Source organism: Neodiprion virginianus, chromosome 5 (genome assembly GCF_021901495.1).
Source record: "Neodiprion virginianus isolate iyNeoVirg1 chromosome 5, iyNeoVirg1.1, whole genome shotgun sequence".
Lineage (NCBI taxonomy): Eukaryota > Metazoa > Arthropoda > Insecta > Hymenoptera > Diprionidae > Neodiprion > Neodiprion virginianus.
The window spans coordinates 8,971,934-8,995,111 of record NC_060881.1 but is presented as its reverse complement, the minus strand read 5'-3'; the positions used below and the strand labels follow the sequence as shown (position 1 = coordinate 8,995,111).

General features: G+C 37.1%; 1 protein-coding gene across 6 annotated transcripts in view; it reads left to right on the top strand.

Moving 5' to 3' along the window:
• Positions 1 to 23,178, top strand: part of LOC124305271 (protein phosphatase Slingshot homolog 2) — a 183,024-nt gene that overhangs the window by 72,441 nt on the left and 87,405 nt on the right. The window contains exon 1 of one of the 6 annotated variants that reach the window (XM_046764503.1): positions 2,778 to 3,648. The exons of 4 other annotated variants lie outside the window; for them this stretch is intronic. In XM_046764503.1, the coding sequence (XP_046620459.1) occupies positions 3,569 to 3,648 (80 nt within the window). In that variant the 5' untranslated portion in view covers positions 2,778 to 3,568. Of the gene's footprint in view, positions 1 to 2,777; positions 3,649 to 11,875; positions 11,895 to 23,178 lie in introns of those variants that run through there. One more of the 6 variants, XM_046764506.1, reaches the window with a different exon arrangement.

Sequence of the window (23,178 nt, the reverse complement as noted above, 5' to 3'; positions counted from 1 at the left end):
TTGAATATCCAATTCAATTCTATTTTGATTATACGATTCCATGCGCGAAGAAACGCTTGAAAAACATTTTGTTCAACGTTACCACGGATCGAGTTGATTGTAAATATTTTCAACCAAGTATATTTATTCAAATTTTGCATTTTTCGAAAAAATATATTTCGCACAATAATCTGACTCCTTGAAGGATGTGAAATTTATTTTATTTTTTTTTTCAAATATTTGCTTCTATAATAACGATAAAAAAAAAATTGTTCATGGGTTGACCCAGTGGCCTCGAGCGTTTTGGAACCCCGTTGGCAATCGTTCGACAGGAATTTAAAATCAGAGTCGGGTTCAGTGTAACAAATGCAGTTATATTTTTTATTTATTTATTTTTTTTATCGGTCCTTTTTCCCTTTTTCTTCTCCCCACGAAAACACGAACGTCCGCTCTCTGCGCGAGGAGGTGATTTATTTCGACCGGGTATTTTGGTGCATGCTTTGTTGGTCATCCAAGGCGTTCTTTGTGTGATTCGAAGCTGGTGCATGTATCGGGAGACAGAAAGAGAGCGAGAGAAGAGTGCGAAAGAGAGAGAGAGAGAGAGAGAGAGAGAGAGAGAGAGAGAGAGAGAGAGAGAGAGAGAGAGAGAGAGAGAGAGAGAGAGAGGGAGAGAGAAACGCGGTCCGTAATCGTTACGTAAAACAGGTTTCCAGAGCATTGCACCTGTTCCTGTTAAAGTCGTTTCATGTCCAGAACGCAGCCTACCGTGTGCGTAAATCTGTAAACTCCTCTGGTACGCGTTATTACTTGCGTGTGCGTTACAACCCGTGAGTAGCCATTTTCTCGTTGCTTTGACAATCACGGTAGTTGAAAAATAGGCGAGGATGGAAGAATTTTTTGAAATAAATAGATCTTTCCTGATACGCGAAAAAATTGTCACGGATGCAAAAATGATGAGACAATTTTTCATCGGCTTGATGCGCAGGAATCAAGTTACATCCCGGTTGAAGTTTACGTCGGAAACTTACGTCGTCAGTTAAATCCCATCGATGGACTTTACGGATCGATTTGCTGTTCTTTTTGGTTTATTTCTTCTCCTCCTTTTTCTCCTCTTTCGTCATACAGTGTCTAAACTCAACGAATATAAACTTCTATATTCTTATGTAACGTATAGAATCCATTAGCGAGCCAGAAGTGTTCGAGCGTATCATTATCTTGTAAATTTCTCATTCGTAACGGGTTCGATGGGTTTTTCATCGATTTTTTACCGACCGATATTCGAAACTTCCTTTTTTACCTCTTTGGTTTAAAGTAAAATTAATTTCCGTATTCAGTGTTTAGTAAGTAAAGCAGGTTGTCGGCAGGCTGCAATTTTGTTTGTATTAGTGATAATGTACTCGTTGCAAATTTTCGTTCACAGATTCTTGGATTGTTGGATATTTCATTTTTATAAATTATTATAACGCCAATTTACCTTTCGCACGTCGTTTTTACATTCGTGTTATATTTCTGACAATCTCTTACCGTGTCTCAATCGAACACTGTGGTCAAAGTTTTGCCTGTAAAAGTTTTCGCATAATTCTGTAAAACTTATCCGCAGTCAGAGGTCTGTAACAAATCGACACGCTGTATGAAGAAAAATATTCAATATATTCTCTAAGGAATTTATAATCCTTCCGGACTTGACAGAAAAGTCTAATTCGACTCTTAGAATACATTTCAGAGAAAAACGATAATAAAAATCTGTAATGTTGCTGTAAAAATGGCTACGAACTTGATAGAAAATTATATGTACACAGCAGTGGCTCGCTATTTTTTTGGAATCCAAACTGGAACTCGGTAAATTTTATGTGCCAATGATTAGCGATGCAAGTGACAGGAGAAACTAACGACACCTACATTGATCATAGATTCATAAAATTTCCATAGTAAGAAAGCTCGTTTCAATTTTGATTCCAAAAAAATTAAATTAATTTAATTTAAATTGAATCGACTATTATTCGAATCAAATATTCCAGTATTCGAAATATCTTAATTACCTGAAATTATTCCAATTATTCAAAAATGTAACCCATTCGAATATTCCAATTTATTCAGACTATTCGAATCGTTGAAAAAATTCGATTCATCCAAATTTTGGAACATTAGATTTGATTTGATTCGATCCGTTCCCTGTATCAAATATTTCAGTATTCGAACTATTTGAATTGTTGAAAAAATTCTACCTATTTAACCACTATTCGAAAGGAATATTTCAGCATCCGAACCGTTACAATTATTCGAAAAATCCGATTATTCGACTGCCGGAATTTTACTATTCGTTCGGATTCGCCTATTATTATTTGACTACTATCCGAAACAAATACTCCATTATTAGAATTATTCGAAATATTCGATTCCGAAATATTCAATTTTTATTATCGAGTCGAATTTCTCTATTCGATTCGGTTCGACTACTATTCAACCATTGTTCGAAACGAATACCCCAGTATTCGAATAATTCGAATACCGGGAATATTCAATTCCGATTTCCGTGTCGAATTTCACCGTTCGATTCGATTCGACTCAACCCGCACTATTCGCAGACCCCTGGAAAAAGCGTCACACGGGGGTTGCCCTCACTTGCAAGGGCGAGGGGTCCTCGGCAGACGGCTGCCGGCGGCGTGCAGGGGGAGCGTTGCGGTCGTCTGACGGGGCGGGGAGGGGGGGAGGAGAGGGGAGGGGGCGTCTCGTGTTTGGTCGCAGGCATTCGCCGTTGAGATCCTCAGTCGCTTCGCGTCCGCTGCTGCGCGCGCGTCAAGCTCTCGCAGCTTTTGAAACTGATGGTGGGACGTCGCGTTACGGTCGAACGACACGAAACCACGCCGTCCGTGCGCAGCGCAGCAGTTTAATCCGAAACTCGGAGAATCTCAGCCTCGTGAAGTGGAAATTTGGAGATAATAGGCGCGGGTGGGTTCGACGCTGTGTGGCTTGCTGTGTTTTTTTTTATTCGTTTTATCTTGTTTGCCTCGAGTGAGCGTTCTTTTCTCGCTTGACGAAAATCGACGGTGAATTTGTTACGAAACGACGAGGAGATTGAGGGGAAACGATGTTATCGTGGTGATCGACTGATTCAACGATGAGTTTGAAAATTGCGGCTGAATCGTACGATTCTCAGAAATATCGGATCGTTTGAATTACGGAACAGTCAACTTTGCCATGGAATATTTATTCTCGTTCTTGTTATACCTCGTTCTCTTCAACTTCGGTGGTTTAAAATGATTACCGCGAAAATATCGCGGTTGAAGTGAGCCTGATCGATTACAACGAGGTTGGAATTTAAATTTGAAATTCGAATACCGTGCCGCGTGTGTGTTTAGTGGAAAAAGATCGTCGGCGTTTTTAGTGTGTGCTTGAAATGTAACTCTGAGTAACTTGTCATAATCGCTTCTTCTTTATTCAGCGTCAAGTTTTTATCACCGAAAGTGTGCTCCAAACAAGTTTCGATACAATATTCACGGATTTATGCGGATGCGCAAGCCTAGCAGTACAACGAGTGAACGGGTGTTAGTGGTGGAATACACGTGTACCAATCATCAAGTGTGTTTTAATGGTATTTGAAAATATCGTTATGCGGAACCCTGGGTTTCTCTTCGAAGATGCCAGGCACGGTTACATCCAATATATCAGGTAATTATCAACCTATGACAAAGAAGTTCCCTACAAGGTTTATTCGTATCTAGGGAATTGATATTCCCTGCAGCGTTGTAGTAAACTTCAGGCACAGAGCGTAGAAAAGTTACTAGATTTAACGACTCTCGTAACTTTCAGTACGATGTATTATTCTATCAAGGAACTTTTTACGCCGTGAAAAGTTTCGTTATCATCTCGTCTCATCGTCGGTTTTTACCCTCCGAGAAGTTTGCTAATCTCGGCGATAGGCAGAGTCGTTGCTGACTATTAACTCGTTTGAATAATACCACGAAACATTCCTCCGTGGCTCGCGGCGTTCCGTCCTTACGAAAAAACCGTTATGTGCCGTGCGATTCAGGCTCGCTCCGAAAGCGCGTGTCTTTTGTTTCCTGCGAAGGGCCGAGCGGCGAGCACGTGTCGTTCCAATTCCATTCCCGTCCGATTCCTCCCTTCCCTCGTTCCTCCGTGTCACGCGTGTTCGACAATCAAGGGAATCGAACATGTTCTGGACGGCGTGTCGAGATGACACCTTTGAGATTAATTGCCGAACTGGAGTTGGTTAGGGTCGCGATTAAAAGCGAATGATTGGAAGTTGGATTTAATCGCTTTCACGGTGTTACGGGAGATTGACGAATTCACCGTTAGACAAATTTAACGCTCTATATAACGTACAGGTCTTACGTAACTCGCAAAGCACCGATTATATCGCAAACATTGCCAAGTTAGAACTTTCATCTAACACGTGGAAGAAGATGGAAAAAATGACAACTTTCAATTTCAAGGTTGGTGAGCTGCACAAATATTCATAATAAATTATTTGGGCGTTCAATTTTATTTTCAATCGTCTACGAACGAAGAAACGTGCAAAAAATTAAAATTATATCGATTTGAAATACGTAAAGTATTGACAAATTTCCAAGTGAAATAGCCTGAATGTTATTATCTGTGGCGAAAACTACGCTTGTGTTATTCAATGCGAAAAACGAATCGTGGTTCTGTTTTCTTTTTTTTTTTTTTTTTTTCACACTCACGTATTTCAATACATGAATATACTACACGCGAATTTCTCGTCGCATAATCGCCAGACCGGCTCTCTTATCTCACTTCTCGTTGATGTACTCTGTTTCAACTGTACGTATATTTCACCGTTTCAACGTGAAATATTTTGCAAAATTATGCAGGATTTAGAAACCGGATAAAAGTATAGAAGGCACGGTGGTGAATTCTTAGCCTGCCTTGTATCGCTGTGTTCATTTCGCATGTAACACTGGAAGGTTATACATATATGTCCAGGTATCTAGAGTATGTACTACATATTATTTGTGGTAAATATGTAACTGAATTATGCTTGTTCGCGCAAAAGTATAAAAATCGAAGAAAAAAAAAAAACATGCTAGTCTGTAATAATATCGTTATCAATTTTTCGATGTACTACATCGTGTGAGATATTAAGAATTACTCGATATTATTAACAGTTTCACTGTATAAAACTTTATTTCTTAATCTGTGATGTGATTTTTTTAAATCGATACCTGAACAAGATACATCTACCATGTTTTCCTACAACCTGATAATCAGTGGTCAAATTCCGTACAAAAAGAAAAAAAAAAAAAAACTAACAAATTGACCATAAAACTACATCAGCGGTAATTTAATATTTTATAATGATACTACACGCGACGAGTGTGTTTATTCAATGCGCAGATGTACAAACATTTTTTTCGCGGCGATCGCGCCTTACTTGAATTGTGTGTTCGAGAAATTGCGGAATGTATGAATGTTTGCCGATATCTTTAGGTACATATATTTCAGTAGATTCTTTCTTGAGAATTTTCATCATTGCATCCGTGTGTAACAATTATTGCTGGTTCGATAAACAACGACTTCCACCTTCCTCGTTGGGATGCCGATGCATGCTTAATTTTATTTTAATTACTATTATTATTATTTATAAACGCGACGATGGCATTTTGTAGATATGTCACAATATGTGAAAAAACTAAACCAATTGACAAAAAATCCCGAGTTAATCCAGACGAATATCTTACAATAGTCTAAAAAATTGAGGAGTCGATTTGACGGTGTTTTAATTATCAGGCGCGATAAATTATAATTCACTTTTTGGTGTATTTACTGCGCTTTCTTGGGGAAAAAGTAATTTTTACCAAGCATTCCAATTTTTAGCCTGCTGTGTACGTGTAATAAGACAAAATCGAAAATTGAAAAAGGTTGAAATTAGTAACGTTATCGCAACGAAACATTGGGGAAAAAAATCACTGTTTTCTTAATTTTCAAACGATTTTGAAGGTACTAGGATTTCGAAATATGAATGTGTTTTGTTTCGTGACGGTTTACCGAATTTGGGACCATTCCAAAATTGTGAAATAATGATTTTTCCTCAGTATTATTCGCTACGATAACGTTACTAACTTCAACATCACGTGTTCGATAGCTGATATATATACAAATATATATATATATATATATATATATATATATACAAAGAAACAATTGTAACAATATAACTATCACTACTATAACTATTGTATAAAGAAAGACGATTCTTGACATCTTATTATTCGGCAACGACATAGGATTTCTTTTCTTGCAGAGTAGGTACAAACCAAAAACACAAAAGTTGAGACGGTGCCTCTATACCTGGAATGTAGTAAATCTTGAGTGAATAATAGTTCAGAGTCCCCCATCTTTTTCCCCCTCTCTCTTTTCACTACAGATTCCTACGTAGTATATACCTAACCTATAGATTCTTCTTCTTCCTCTTCTTCTTGTTCTTCTTCTCTTCTTGCGGAGCAACGCTTTTATAGACGAGTAACAGATAAGAGGCTGCCTGGCAAGTTGCAGAAAAGAAGAAGAAGAAGAAGAAAAAGAAGTAGAGGAAGACTAGAAGCACTAAATTCGAATCGCTGTCGTCACGAAATCTCGCCGACGTGAAACAAGATGGCGGCTATATTACGTCAGCTGACGACGCGACAGCTGGTGTTGGATTTAATGCCCCACAGAGAGGAAGGGCCCCGGGTCTTCGGGACCCTCGGGACCCTGTTGGAGCTCGTTTCTAGCCGTTCTACGTTATACCTTTACCCATTAACCTTATGCGTATGGCTGCGGGAATCTCCGCGGATGGTATTATCTTTTCAATCAATATACATCATACGTGATACGATGATAGTTATACGCTACAAACGATAATGATGATCAGTTTTTGTAATCTGCACCATTTATTTATTTTTTTTTTTTTTAATACCGATGGGCACAATTATTTCGTACAAATTGCATGGTAGATTTTGATTTTTTTTTTTAGAGTGTGCTATGCACGGGGATTTTCGAGAAACTACGTTAAAACAAATGCTTCAACTTTGAAATACAGTGTCGCATTATTTTGAAAGTATTTCTACAAAAATTATTTGTTCCTCGTTGTTATTTTTTTTTTTTTTTTAAGGAACGTAAAAAAGTGTCATTCTCGATCTTTCCTGTTAATTGAAAAATAATATTTTCTACTTGATGAAAATTAGTTGTTCACGAAGATTTTTATACGAATCTCACCGGTTCCCAAAGCGATTCCACTCCACGTTACATATCTACATCACAGCTGCTCCTCCCATCGAATTCTTTCTTTTTCTTTTTTTTTAGTTCGTATTCCGTACCTGTGCAGCAGAGAGTTGCGGAGATTTTATTAATACAGCGCGTATAAAAAAGTTCCCCTCTTGCTCGTCACTGGAGCTTCTTTATCACCTGGACTCATCTATTATATAGCCCAGTTTGACGGGCTGTAACTGCATGTGTATTCGGAATTTTTTTTGTAGAAGCTCTCTTTACATCAAGACGTCGGTAACTTCACGTCGTTTTTGTTGGAAATTTATCTACCGTTTCGGTAATGAAGATCCAGACACGTTTTTACCTATGCCTTGGTAAGATTGGATTTTTTGCATTGTCAGAGCAAAGTTTTGTCGGATTTTTTTTTTCTTCATTTACTTATCCAGGGGTCGTTTTATTTTTTTGTTTGATTTTTTAGAAAATAAAACTCGTTAACTGCGACGCTCTGATTTTAAACCACAAAATAATTTAGTTTTACTTGATAAAAAAAAAAAATAAATAAAAAAAATATCTTCATCTAAAAACGTATGAGTAGGTTTTTTAAATTCACGAGAGTCTCTTTGATTTTATTAAATTATTTCAATCAAACAGTGATATCTATGTATAATGTCACTTCATAGGCACCATTGTACAATGAAAAGATATCAATAAATTTGAAAAACTGTTTTTAAAATTAATGAAATTATTCTCTACTTCTTTGCGGCGGTAATAAAAAAACATCAGGTTGAATTAAAGCAAATTATTTTGTAGAATGAAGAAATTACATATATAGGTGATTGAATATTTATTGAAAAAATTAATACAAAAAAAAAAAAAAAGAAACCGACGTCTCAACCAAGTTTTTATTTCCATCGCTCGGCATTCCGTCTGTTCTCTTCTTCCGTGTAATAATATGTTCTGGATGAATCGTCTGTACCGTCCAAATTAAAAGTTAGCAAGTGTGAAAAAAAATTGTTAAAATATCTCCAGCGATGTTATTTGCTTCACTGATAGTAAACTCGAATGAAAGAACATCCCTTATTGTATGTAATAAGAATTGATCTCAGAAAATTCGACAAAGTCAAATTAAGATGTCATCGATTTGAGAAGAGATTTTATCATCAGATCGTCTTTATCATTCTATTCTAATGTTTTGGGCTCATTTTATTCAGTGAACAGATTTCAGTAGATTTTCACTAGATCTGAACATTTAAAATTGTAGAGAATCACCTCTGATCATTTTCGAATGGTTGTTTTCGTTTGTGTTACAATTTTTTTCTCCGACAAAAATATCTGGAGAACGAACAAAAGGATTTTGATGATTTTGCTCACAATCGACGCAATTCAGAACTGACTAAATATCGGAATTTATCGATCGCGCGGTTCTTGAGATACTTGAATAACCGAATTTTTCTATCAAGGTCAGCCATATTAACCGCTCGTTTCTTTCCTCCTTTAACATTTGATTCATCCTTGAAGACGCTCGAGTCCTCTAGCGTATCTGTAAACGCACGTAACGGACGTACACTTGGCTGCATTGATTACGAGCAGGGTAATTTTTTCAACAAGTCGCTTACGTTGGCAATCCTGAATCATACCCCAGCGCCACCGCCGGGTGGTCGGGAAACAGGCTCAATCTTTGCAAACACAACGTGTCCCATGACCGTAGAATATCATATTTTAAGGTTAGTTTCGCGGACGGCCGAAGGTGGCGCCGCGGTCGCGGATTCGGTATCGCCAACGTAACCGAGCGGTCGAAAAAATGATTCATCTCGGGATCGCTGCTGCCGAGTGTACCGGAATAATTGGCTTGCTGCCGACTTCGAAAGAGCCGAGAAATTCCCAAGACGTTACACGTCTTATAAGGCGTAAGGTGTCAGGTGCAACCGGAATCCGCGTCGACGTTTACTTCGGGTCTGCGGCGTTGTCTCGGAAACGAAATTCCAGGCCGATGACATATCGATTCGAGTCCCTGGCGCCGCTTTGGCTGGACGCAACCAGGAAGTGGGCGAGCGGTTGCTGCTGCTGTGTAGTTCGGAACCTAGGAGACGGCACGCGGTACAATAAAGACCTCGTGTCGGCGTTTGTGTGTTTTCTGTTTCCATTGGCAACGCGCACCGCCGCATAGTTTCGTTCGTTTCTCCCTCCTTTCTCCAGTTTGGTTCGTTTCCTTTGCCCGTCGGTGTCGCGGAATTATGTACAAGGTACGTACTTGGTTGGCCGCGAAACATTCGACAGGAAAATAAATTTATCAACTTCGATACACCGATGTATCTTTTTAATTTTTTTATCACGTTTAGTGATGTAAGAAAACTGTTAGTTTCGGTCGGAAATCGATCTTTCCTTATTTCAACTACGAAACGTAGGTTTTTAGAAAAATTTCGGTATTTCCGATAAACTCCCGCGATGATTACGGAAACGGCTCTATGAAAAAATCTAATATTTATAAGGATTTTACAGACAAATCATTAGCGTGGAAAATTGCCACGTCCCGTTTAATTTGAACCGTCTGTTATACCGGAAATGAATTAATTTTCAATGTTTTATCTACAAACCTACCTATACCTTTTCTCTTTATTACTTTTTTCAAGTGAACGATTATGTTTTTTGTTTTTTTTTCCTGTTTTTCGTAAATAAAATTTTTTTCTTACACTTCTTTTTTTCTTTCTTTTTACCATTATATCTCTACTTTTTCTTATCGATTAAAAGTATTATGAAAAAACAATGTTTTTCCGGCTCGTTTTGTATGGATTCTCACAATTTGTTGAATCGTGGCGATTCAAAGCATCAAACATGATTGTCGTATTTTCAAAAATCATATACTTCAGTCACATTGAAATCGAGAATGTGTCATGTATTTTTTCTTCGATTTGTCATCACGCTTTGTAACTTCAGAATGACTGCAGTAGTTACGAAAGATTTTAATTTCCTAAATATAAGCACAATTTGCTTCATTTTTAGAGCTACCGGATTTCCGATAATGTTATCAATCTTAGGACACGCAAAGATATCTTTTAATAAAAATGATTCGTTATAATATTCATATAAATGACGAATTTGAAGTCGGAGTGTATTATCTTTTTGAAAGGAACCTGGAAAGTCTGGAATTTTCAGAAAATTGTTGCATCAAGGAGGGAATAGCCAAACAGAGAGACAAAGAATGAGAGAAAAAGCAATTCTTTCCTCAAATATTTTCAATCCCTTTAAAATGCAAGTAAAAAATATAGTCGGTTGCATCGATTTCGTTTCACGATGCCCTATTTTTTTTTTTTTTTTTTTTTTTTTTTCCATTAGAGAAACTACTTTTCAATAATTCACTAAAACTCTCTCTTCATTTCTTTTAACGGTTATAACAGTTTTTTGGATTCAAATCAATATCGGGTCAATCCTAAAGACTTGAATATTTGACGGTATCATAATTTATTTCCCCTGTGATTTCAACTGTGACTCGAACATCAATTTCGACCGATTTTATCTTGGTTTCATCAGTTTCAAATTATCCGACGCAGCGCTTGCGAGAAATACTTGACACGCAATTTCTAACGTTTTTTCACATGTCATTTGCAGACTTGCTTTTGTACAAGCCTACAAACATGCCACGCGGTAAATTGTAAATATGATTAATTTTTACTACCAGCTTACTTTATCTTTATTCAGATAAATTACGGTGAATTTAATATGAATCAATGCTGCTGTACGTGTTACGCACAAGTTTACTTCAAACAAACAACAATTACGAATTTCAGGAAACGTTCACACCGAGTTTTGCGTCAATGTCCAGTAAAATGTAAAATTTGATTTCAGTATTCAATAAAACGAAGCAGTTCCCTTTGGGGAGTGAAATTATCAGTCGCAAACCAGACCTTTTGGTAGAAATTTTTTACAACGCAATATTCACAACACCAAAACCGATACATTGCGGAGAAAATAACATAAACTCCATCCGTGAATAATTTTGTACTGAAAAGTGGAAGAAAACTGATTTTATCGCGGTAACTTATTTTTTTATTTTTCTTGCGTGAATCGGATTTATCCACTTTAAAAATCTGTCGTTCAGGCAAAGTTATAACCTACATGTGGTTAGTTGAATATTGCGCGTAGTAGAGTTACGCGCGAAGATTATAATATAAGATTATAATAACTGGTATACGCGACAAGCAGAAACGTGTAGGTTTCCGGCTTTTTCTTATTCAACTTCCCGAAACCGCAATATCCTGAATGTGTGTGAAACATGTATAAGTTGAAAGAATGTGCCTCGCACAGGACACCAAGGAGTAAAACCCACCGCATTCCACGATACCGAAGGGCGAGAAGAGCCGGAACGAAAGAGAGAGAGAGAGAAAGAGAGAGTGAAGAAGGGGAAGGGAAGAAGGGAAGCGTGGAGAATTATGCGCTCTTATAATGCAAAACCCGAAGTAGAAGGAAGTTTCTAAAATCAATACTAGCTGTGACTACGATACGTGTGGTGCTTCCTTGTGTACGTGTGCTTACTTACTTTGGCTGCGAGGAAGAGGAAGGAACTTTGGAAACCCTCCGCATGCTTTGGTTCGAACACTGTTAGTTCCGAAGGAACGCAGAGTTTGTTGAAGTTGAAATGAGCAAAGCAAAGTAGCCGAATAATTTTTTTTCGGCGTGTTTGCAAAAAATTAAAGGTGAAAAAAATTAATAAATAAATAAAATAACACAAACGAGTGAAACCAAGTGAGGCTTTTTCGTATTGTAATTAGTTGATCACGCAGAGAGAAATTTTTGGTTCTGGTTACCGCTCGGTTCTTAATTATTTTCATTTTTTACCACAATCGAAAAATACAGTTCTAGGTACAGAATGAAAATTAGTTTTGTAGTTGTTGCCGGAAAGTCTGGTATCCGTTACTATTCTTTCTCGTTACGATCACTGTTACTAGATTTTCTTGCAATTGTTGCGGAAATTTAATGATCGCGCAAGAATAAATTGACGTTAATACTCAATTTTCCTAGTTACTGTAAGAAATGAAATTTTTCTCAGTGCAGAATTTTTGGTGCTATTCTTTCTCTGGATGCATAAATCTTTGAAAATAACAATTACAGCCTGATTATACCTAATTATGTTTATCCATTTTTTATCAAGACCGACTGGCAAATCACACGCGGATTTAGTCGTAATCTGCATTTCGATAGAATTATTCTGGAAAAAAGCTTGTTTTGCTTCTTAGTTTTTTCGTTACAATCTCCGGTTAGCATTTCATTATAAATTCTTATTTTCAACGGTAAAAGTTCGTCAAAATTGAACTAAGATTGATCGAAAATTATTGACTTTCTCCAACGTTTCTTTATTCACAAATATCAACACGCTACAATATTGTTCGCAAGAGAAATTCTGTCTTTTGTTCAGTAATAATGTGCAACGTTTGAACATATTATTTATATTCATTTATATTCATGGTACACAAAATTAACCCTTACGCGGTTAGTAATTGCAAATAACTACACCGACGTTGAGTAACGTCTTCGTTATTTCGGTGAAGCGTTTTCAACAGCATAAACGTCGCGTTCTTATCTCGCTTGCGGAGGAGAAATAGAAGGCTGATACGGAAAAATGAAAGGAAAATAAAATATGAAAAAGGGAGAGGGTGAAGAGGGCGCCGTTTGCCGTCTCTGTCTAACAATAAGAGGGGTTCAAAGAGCAGGATGACTAACGAAAATAAATTCGACGGGTTGACGGGTACTAGATATCCATGCACATGCTTAGACACACACATATATATTATGAGACATTCCTTGCCAATTTGATCAACGCTCTAATCGTCTGCCTATTTTTCCATTAACGGATCTTACATTTTAACAGACTGTTTAAATTTGGAAATTCTAGGAATCAATTTTTTCTATTCTTTGAAAATTCGATGCAGAGTTCCTTCTTACATATTTTTCGATGTGCCTTTTTTATTTCTCAAACTTTTATTCATTTATGAATCTCGTACAGGCTTAAAAAGTGATTTCTTCGCTGTTTTTATTCTGGATAATTTTTTCTTCGACAGAAATTTGATCGATTTTCTCAAGCTTGAAGATATCCCGTATTCGTATAAGATAAAAATATTCCAATTTCTTTTCGAAATATAAAATAATGCAATGTATAAAGTGAGAAAAATAAAATTATGAATCGAAATTGATGAACAGGATCGGACGGTGGTAGAATTGGCACGGAACGCCTCATAAATAGAGCTTGCCCGAGGGGAAATGTCTCTTGGTAACTTTTCCTGCCGCAGTCCCCGTAGAAACGAAGTAAGGCTTTATTATGCTAAATAAGTGTCCGTATCTTTGCCCAAGGCGAAATACTCTGGAGGAGTAAAAGAGACTCGATGCAGGAGATCCTGGCCGACAACGAATTGACTCGCTAACAACTTAAAAAAAAAAAAAAATCAAAAAAATAAAAAAAAAATAATACAGACGGAGTACAATAAAACTTTGAGATGTTGGTAGAAGTGTCGTCGCTTTTTCGCTTAGTTGCAACTGTTGTACAGGTACATGTGTAGCAACTAATTATATAGTGTGCATTTGTACATAGAACATAACAATTATCGTATATCCTGTTTTGAGACGATCCTATTCGCATTCTTTTTCGAACCTCGATTCTAAATTTCACGGCTGTATTGTGGTTCGTTTATTGTTGTGCCTCGAGACAAATTATTCCTTGTTTTTTTCAATTTATTTATTCGTAAGAAAATCTTGTCGACAGGTTAATATTAATTCTTCTTGATAAGCGGTTAGACAATTACTTTCAGTTTTCTAATTTATCGAACCTTGCGGATAATGATTTGTTTGAAAATTATTGGAAAAAATTAAATCCGTGCGACTGTAAGTAGATAAATTTTATAACGTATGTCGCAAATATTCTTTACAATTCACGACGTTTAATTTAGTTTCTAAGTCAATGTAACGAAACGTTGTAAGAAACGACATCATTTTATTTCGCACAACTTCACAATAACTTTGACGAAGGGTTTCAATTTGCAAAGTATGATCCTTTTGTCCTAAATAATTTATCACAATTTACCGATTAGCAAAAAACAATTCCAGAGTTACGAGATGATTAGTTTTCCTCAAAATGCAATTTTACGACATAACGTCACGAATTTGAACCCTTATTGCAATTTTATCACGTTTGTGTAGGTACTAAAAATTAATCATCATCACTCGGTTTCTCGTCAATACAATCTGTGAACAATTGTTTTTCTCTCAGGCAATCGTAAACTTTTTTCTAACCGCGTCGTAATTTAGACTTCTAATGTCGTTTGACTTTTTTTATTCGCGTAAAACATTTTAGTGTAAAAATCGTTTCCAAATACGGAAACTTTAATGGTTCATGTAGGTACACGATGCGGGTTTATGGTTAGTCTTGCGTACGAGTGATCAAGCATTGCAATCTTAGTTCTTTTACTCCTCTTGACGTTGTTTTCTTTCTTTTCTCTCTCTCTCTCTCTCTCTCTTTTTTCTTTATCTTCGCGCACGGAACGACCTTTTTAGGCCAACGAAAGTAGGCGATTCTTTTGCGATAAGTTTCATACCACCGTTTCCCTTCTCTGTCCGTTCAAGCGATGTTCGCGTTCGTTGAAACGTTTGAGAGGACATTTATTCTCGAGTTCGAATGAGCCCAAGGTTCGACTATTGTGTCCGTGCGCGAAAAGAGACATTATGCCCTGATTAAAGGATACGGAGATGATATTATCGTCGCACGATATCGACCAGAATTAAGGGGGTATTCTAGTGTAGAAATTTGAAAAAATCGATTTTTTTTTTTTTATATTTTCAAAGCTTAACCTTTCAAGAATGTGTCCTTAAAAGGACAAGTCAAAATTTCAATCATTTTCAGAGATATAGCTATTTTAGTGACACGTCTTCAATACTGGCTCGGCTGGAACGAATTTTACTCGAAACTTTAAACGCGTTTTTCTCAAAACTACATTTTTCAAAACGGTTGACATGATTTCTCAAGTTCTATTGAACCGATTTACTTGAAATTTGGTGAGAATCTTCTCAATACATGTCTCTATCGCACGAACTATTATTATAACGAAATAATAATTTTTACTATTTTTAAAAAATTCAGAAACGTCCAAAAAAAGTCAAAAAAAACGTATTATTTTTTCGGACAGCCGTAATTTGGCAAAAAAAAATTTTTTTTCGACTTTTTTTTAGTTAGTACGATAGCTGCATTTATGTAGATTAATAATCTTTTTTTTTTTTTTTCTGATTTTGAAAATGCTTGCAATCCTGACAACATTGGCGCGCCATTTTTTTTGTACCCCCCACTTCAACAACTCATAGCACTTTCAATTTTGTATTTTTTGACTTGTTTTTTTTTTTTTTTGTAATCGTGAAATAATAATAAATGCCTGATAAAAAAATGGATGGTAAAAATATTTTTTGTTTTTTGTTTATAGCACTTCAAAAAACACCTCAAATTCATGCCTCTACACTAGAATACCCCCTTAAGTAAAGAAAAGTTTGTTTTGAAAACCTAAATATGAAATTCATGGAGATGCGTTCCGTTACCAATTAAAAGACATCGGAGAACAAGGAACCTTTTTCTTTTACTCCTCGTAATTAATGCCAGAAATATGTAACTCTTTCTTCAATCGACATATACATAGGAAAAAAAAATAGATAAGTAGAGAAATATTTTATTGTATGTCCGTGAATATGTTTAAAAATTCTAGATCTTGGTTTCATTTTTCGTCAACGCGAACTTGCGGATCGAATTGATATTCCTTGGGGGATGAAAAGCTCGGGTCTGGCTTTTGGATCACGGGAATAAATGCATTTGGTTCGAGACATCCGTGCTAGTGACGGAGGGTTGAAGTCGGGACGTCTTTTTTCTCGTTCCTTTCTTCGTTTCCTTCCCATTCTATTCTACTCGCTCCTCTCTTGAATTCAACTCCCTTCGTTCTATTTCAAAGATTCAATTTCCATTTCACGGGAATACATTGCCACGGCGATATCTCCAATTCATACGAATCGTGCTCGTACCCTCAATCGTTGTTTGTGCATATTGTAAAAAAAGGGGGGGGGGGGGGGGGAGAGAGATGCATATTTATAGGCGAAGAAAGGGAGCGTTGTTTGGAAACATTATCAGGGAATTCAAATTTACGAGAAATTTAAATCGTCCAACAGAGATCGATTTAGAGGCATCGATCGTAAAATGCATCACTCTTGTTATGAATTTTTGTAACGTATATGTCCATTGGAATTCTGAAATGGTTAAAATCATGAAAAAGTAAGATTCTGTAAAGATATACCGATATTGTTGCAGACTCTACCTTGAGAATAGGACATCCTAGGAATTTCGAACAAAGTTTAAAATGTGGCTTAAAGATTAAACTGGATCTCTACGAGTCGTTTCAACTTATCACATTCCGTTTCCGTGTTACGGGCGATGAAAGAATGCGAGAAACTCTTCTTATCATCACTTCACAAACGGAACTTACGCAATTTCGGGCACTTTTTTTCCGGCCAGATTTCTTATCACCCATAAATATACTGATTTGTTTCAAACATTTGTATTAATTGTTAACAAAACAACCAAACAATCATGTTTTTGTCGAAATGAGCACCTCTAAATGGAATTATTTCGCGTACAAAAATTTTGGAAATGTATAGGAATTTTGATCAACGTTACGCTTGAAAGTCACTAAAACCAGTTAGTATCGAAAGATGTAAATCATTGAATGCATAATTATGCGGATTCTTTACAGATTATTTATGAAGAATTAGACTTGATGTGATGAAAAAAATAAATGAAATAAAAGTATAAACTGACGTGTTAGAAAGAAAAAGAAGTAAATATTATAGATACAGGGGAAAAGCTTGTACATCACATCACATCTATAAAGATCATGTCGGTACAGAAAAGTCTGTGCGGCGTGTTACGCAATGATGGTCTTACGATAACAGTTCCCAACGGAAACACTCGCACATCGACTAGACTTTACGATGCGAAGTACTCCATACTTATACGGAGCTTAGGTATATATATGTACGTACATGCTTACGCGAGATAAGAACGATACGTCTGTAAGAGCTGTTACAGTACACGTGCGTAAAAGTTGACGAGAAGAAGATGATGGGCACGTGTCGCGATCATGCATGGTGATCCTCCTCGCTATGTACCGACAAGTTTGCCACGATACATCTGCGTATGCAAAATATACACGTACGTACGTACACACATATGTACAATTTACATACATACGTACATACCGATAACTATGCGATCTGCGATAACAATGCGCGTCGGCGAACCCTTTTCTTCATCATCACTATCATCACCATGACCATGACCGTGACCATCATTACCATCGCTATCATAACCATAATCAAAATGATTATTATCATCAGCACCACCATCGTCATCGTCATCATCGTCATCGTCATCGTCATCGTCATCGTCATCGTCATCAATAATAATAATAGTAGTAACAATAATCATCGTCATCGTCATCATCAATATCATCATCAGCGTCATTGTCATCATCATCGCCATGATCATCATCATCATCGTCATCATCAATATCATTATCAGCGTTATTGGCATCTTTATCATCATCGTCATCGTCATCATCAATATCATTATCAGCGTTATTGGCATCATCGTCATCATCATTGTCAGCTTCATTATCATCGTTATCATCATCATCATCGTCATCGTCATCGTCATCGTCATCATCAATATCATTATCAGCGTTATTGGCATCATCGTCATCATCATTGTCAGCTTCATTATCATCGTTATCATCATCATCATCGTCATCGTCATCGTCATCGTCATCATCAATATCATTATCAGCGTTATTGGCATCATCGTCGTCTTCATTGTCAGCTTCATTATCATCGTTATCATCATCATCGTCATCGTCATCATCAATATCATTATCAGCGTTATTGGCATCTTTATCATCATCGTCATCGTCATCATCAATATCATTATCAGCGTTATTGGCATCATCGTCATCATCATTGTCAGCTTCATTATCATCGTTATCATCATCATCATCGTCATCGTCATCGTCATCGTCATCATCAATATCATTATCAGCGTTATTGGCATCATCGTCGTCTTCATTGTCAGCTTCATTATCATCGTTATCATCATCATCATCGTCATCGTCATCATCAATATCATTATCAGCGTTATTGGCATCATCATCGTCATCGTCATCGTCATCGTCATCATCAATATCATTATCAGCGTTATTGGCATCATCGTCGTCATCACTGTCAGCTTCATTATCATCGTCATCATCATCATCATCGTCATCGTCATCATCAATATCATTATCAGCGTTATTGGCATCTTTATCATCATCATCATCGTCATCATCAATATCATTATCAGCGTTATTGGCATCTTCGTCGTCATCATTGTCAGCTTCATTATCATCGTCATCATCATCATCATCATCATCATCATCATCATCATCACCATCACCATCACCGCCACCATCGTGAATGAGTCATCGCTTTCGCGGTCGGAGGGAAAAAATCGCTATAAAAAAAACCCCGCAAACCTATGTAATAATGGCAATGGAAAATTTTACTCGCTGCTTGTTGTATGCGCAGGAAATTCGTTTCCTCGTGAAAGTTTCTCGGATGTTTTGTTTTTCTATTAGTCGGGTAGGAAATAGGCGTCATTCATTCATCTCACGGTTGTTTGTTCGCTCTGCTTCAGGAAGTAACGATTATACTTACAGGAAATCTTCTTTATGCGCAAAAATCTGACCGTTTCTTCACTTCTCGTTCCGTAGCAAGCCAGCATTTTTGCCGTCTCAAAAATTATCGAAGAAACGTTAAAGTTTAAAAAAAAATAAACACGAAGAAACACTCAGTTGGTATTATATATACGTACATATATTGTGTCTCACGCGTGCACCATTTTGATAACGTTATAAATTGCATTGTTTCCTTATCGCATTCTGCATTTTTCTTACATCTGTTTCAATACGTCCTTATCGTGTTGCAACACGTGTATACCCGCCTACATTTATTGGCAAATATTGTTTTGTAGGATGTATACGGTGTAATCGAAAAAAACTAGAAAAAAAAAGGTACGTGAGAGACAATAAAGAGAGACAAAGAAAATAAGCAGGAAACGTACACGATATGGATCGTTTCCGCAGTTGACAGTTGTAGAGGCAGATCGGGTATCGGTCCACATGGTCGGAATGGTTGGATACAATCATCGGCTTGATTCGCAATTAAGAGAACTCGCCGAGTCGCGAGTTGGTTAATTAATTGCAATCTTACCGCGAATTACGGACGCATCGTAATTCGTAACGTATACCAGGTTAATCGAACTAGCTCTGCTTCTGTTATATCTTTGATCTCTCTTTGTCCTCGTCTCGCATTCCTCGCACTTATTACACGCGGAATTGAGTGATAAGGAGAAAGAAACTTTATCCACTGTATATTATATTTTATATATTATTTTGAATACTTTTTTTTATCGTTGTCCGTAGAGTGTAATTTGTTACACCTGCGTTCTCGGTTCCATTATCGCATCGCAATTGTGTTTATGCTTTAGAAAATATAGTTAGATTTTACTATTTTATCCATGTATTTTAGAGTTTTAAAAATCATCTAGTTAATTGCACGAAATTGCCATTCACGCAAATATGTCAGAGAAACACTGGGATTTTCTATTCTTCAAAACGTTTCTCACTCACGTCTAAACTTGTCGTTAAATTTGTAATTTGTTCAAATAAAATTCACTCGAATGTTCAAGAAAATTTTATTCAAATCGTCGCACTTGTGGTTTGATTGGATTCGATATTTTCGTTCGACAACTTGTTAAATTTAATAACTTGAATTCGTTTTCTATACAGTCAATTAATCTTTTACAACCAACGAATATTTATTAACCTGTACAGGAAAAACATTCGAACATCTATATAGAAATTATACGACTTATCAAAAAATGATTGTTCAGTTGTTAATGGATTGCACAGATGACCGTTAGTGTTTTAAATAAACTAGCGTCATGAATTGAAGTTAATTTTTTTCCTACATCAAACATTGCTTTATGGTTGAGACAAGTCAATGGGACTAATCATCGTTGTTAATTTTTAACTCCCGAGGCGATAACCGATTTCTCACGGCAATTACCTGCAGCAGAGAAAGAGAGATAGGTATAGGAAGACGGACGGAGAGTTAGAGAGAGAAATTTTCTCTACTTCTCTCATTCTCTCCTTCTCTTTAACTTTATTCGCTGAATGGATCGACTGTGCAATCATCATCGAGCTCGCGTTAGTTAGCTGTGTATATATGTATATATATAATATACATTTAGCCTACCTGTGTAAATTGCTCCTCCCGATCCCCTTGGTTCTCTTCGCTAACGAAGAAGACGCAAAGGAAGACTCGCAGCCGCGTTATGGCCGTAAAGTCGCGTCTCAGACACTAACTGCAGGAAACTCTTCTTGTTTCGTAAAGTTAGTCCCTGTCTCTAACTAGATGCAAGTGCAGGTGATCCAGGGTAAAGGATCTAGGATAATTGTAATCTATTCTTGTTTCCTTCTCAATTTCTTGTTTCTCACTGCGATTGGTCTGAAATTGAAAATTCGACGAGTAAAAAGAAAGAAAACGCGAAAATTTAACCTAAACGCAAAAGGTGAAATTATCTCGCGGGAGAGAAATGTACGAACTGAACGAGATGATAGTTTAGAAAGTGAGTATAATGCATACAGATGTATGTTTGAGATACCTACCGTGTAATAATGAATAGTAATGAAGAGGGATCGTTAAGCTGTGCCCAAATTGGCCGAACCATTCGACTCTCTGATCATTTGCCTGACCTTTACGTCTTACTTCCGTTTCGCCTTAGGCGGATTACCTATATAAGCTGCGGCCTTATTTCTATACCTACCTTGAAAATCACTAATACAATGTAAATCAAAGGTATGGATGTCGGTAATGCACGGAGAGATACGAGACGAAAGAAACGCGGTGAGGGATTCTTCGTTTCTTTCCCTCCCGTTATCCCCCATCGTATCTGGCGTCGTAAAAAGTCGACCAGGCTTTGAAACATTCTTCCCTGGAGCAAAAAAGAAAAAAAAGAAGACTTCTCATTTCCTAAACTTTTGCAGGATTCGCAAAGAAATATATAGAGATTCTGTTGGAAAGAAAACATGTGTCGAACTTAAAAGCTCCATTTGTGGATTGCTCATTGTTGATACAATTTTCTGCTTTTCACAGAATATATCTTTTTTTTTTCATTAGGGAATTTCAGACTTTTCACATGACCGAAACGCAAGGATTCTTGTAGGTACACGTTAACTAACATTTCCGTATGCTGTTAATTACTATCAGGTCTAAGAACGATAATTTAACATTCCTCTTCATCGACAAATTGAACACGTATTACTTGGAAGAATTGAATCAACTCCAAACTGGCCAGTCTTAAAAAAAGATCCGTTTATCGCTTTTTCCCTGTTCCGTTTAATCAGTGAAGTCTGAACCGTCATTAGAAATTGTAAAAAGTGTGTTATTTGCATAAATTTCATAAGATCACTGTGAATATTGCAATGAAACATCCGTTCTTGTTTCATCCCCAACATTTTGCTGAAAAATTTGTTCGTTTTTACGACGTATGTTATTCCATCGTCGCATCGTTATCACACATCGTACGTGCGGTCAGATGGTTTATAGTATAAACGTTTAAACACGACCGAGATTATCATTCGTGCGAAGATCGAGTCAGTTTTTATTAACTTACCTCGTATTACTGCCCTGGCGAGTAGCCTCAGTTTCCTGTTTTTGCGCTGGACGCGTCTAACAGGATGTGTGCAGTTCGCCTCGATCCTGCAGGAAGAATAACTTCAGGGCGTAGGTATTTCCGCACCTACGTGAAGTTAGCCCCCCATTTTGAGAAATCGGAATTTTCGAAAATTGTTCCAGATTGTTCTAAGTTTGTTCTACATTGTTCCAAAACTTGATATTGATAACTCGTGTAACACATTTGAAAAATGCTAAAAACCGTTTTTTGACCGAGCCCCCCACTTTTGAAAAATCAAACTTTTTTTGTTGTTCTGGTTTGTTCTAGTTGTTCTAAACGATGTTCCAAAACAGTGAAGTCGTAAGTTCAATAGCGGGCCCACCAAAAGGGAAAAAGAATTTTTGACTAGCCCCCCACTTTTTGAGAATCCAACTTTTTTCGATTGTTCCGGGTTGTTCTCGTTGTACTGAACATTGTTCCAAAACGGTCGAGTCGTAAGTTCAATAGCGGGCCTACCAAAAGGGAAAAAGAATTTTTGACTAGCCCCCCACTTTTTGAGAATCCAACTTTTTTCGATTGTTCCGGGTTGTTCTCGTTGAACTGAACATTGTTCCAAAACGGTCGAGTCGTAAGTTCAATAGCGGGCCTACCAAAAGGGAAAAAGAATTTTTGACTAGCCCCCCACTTTTCGAGAATCCAAATTTTTTCGATTGTTCCAGGTTGTTCTCGTTGTACTGAACATTGTTCCAAAACGGTCAAGTCGTAAGTTCAATAGCAGGCCTACCAAAAGGGAAAAAGAATTTTTGACTAGCCCCCACTTTTCGAGAATATAACTTTTTTCGATTGTTCCGGGTTGTTCTCGTTGTACTGAACATTGTTCCAAAACGGTCGAGTCGTAAGTTCAATAGCGGGCCCACCAAAAGGGAAAAAGAATTTTTGACTAGCCCCCACTTTTCGAGAATCTAACTTTTTTCGATTGTTCCAGGTTGTTCTCGTTGTACTGAACATTGTTCCAAAACGGTCAAGTCGTAACTTCAATAGCGGGCCTACCAAAAGGGAAAAAGAATTTTTGACTAGCCCCCACTTTTCAAGAATCTAACTTTTTTTGATTGTTCCAGGTTGTTCTCGTTGTACTGAACATTGTTCCAAAACGGTCGAGTCGTAAGTTCAATAGCGGGCCTACCAAAAGGGAA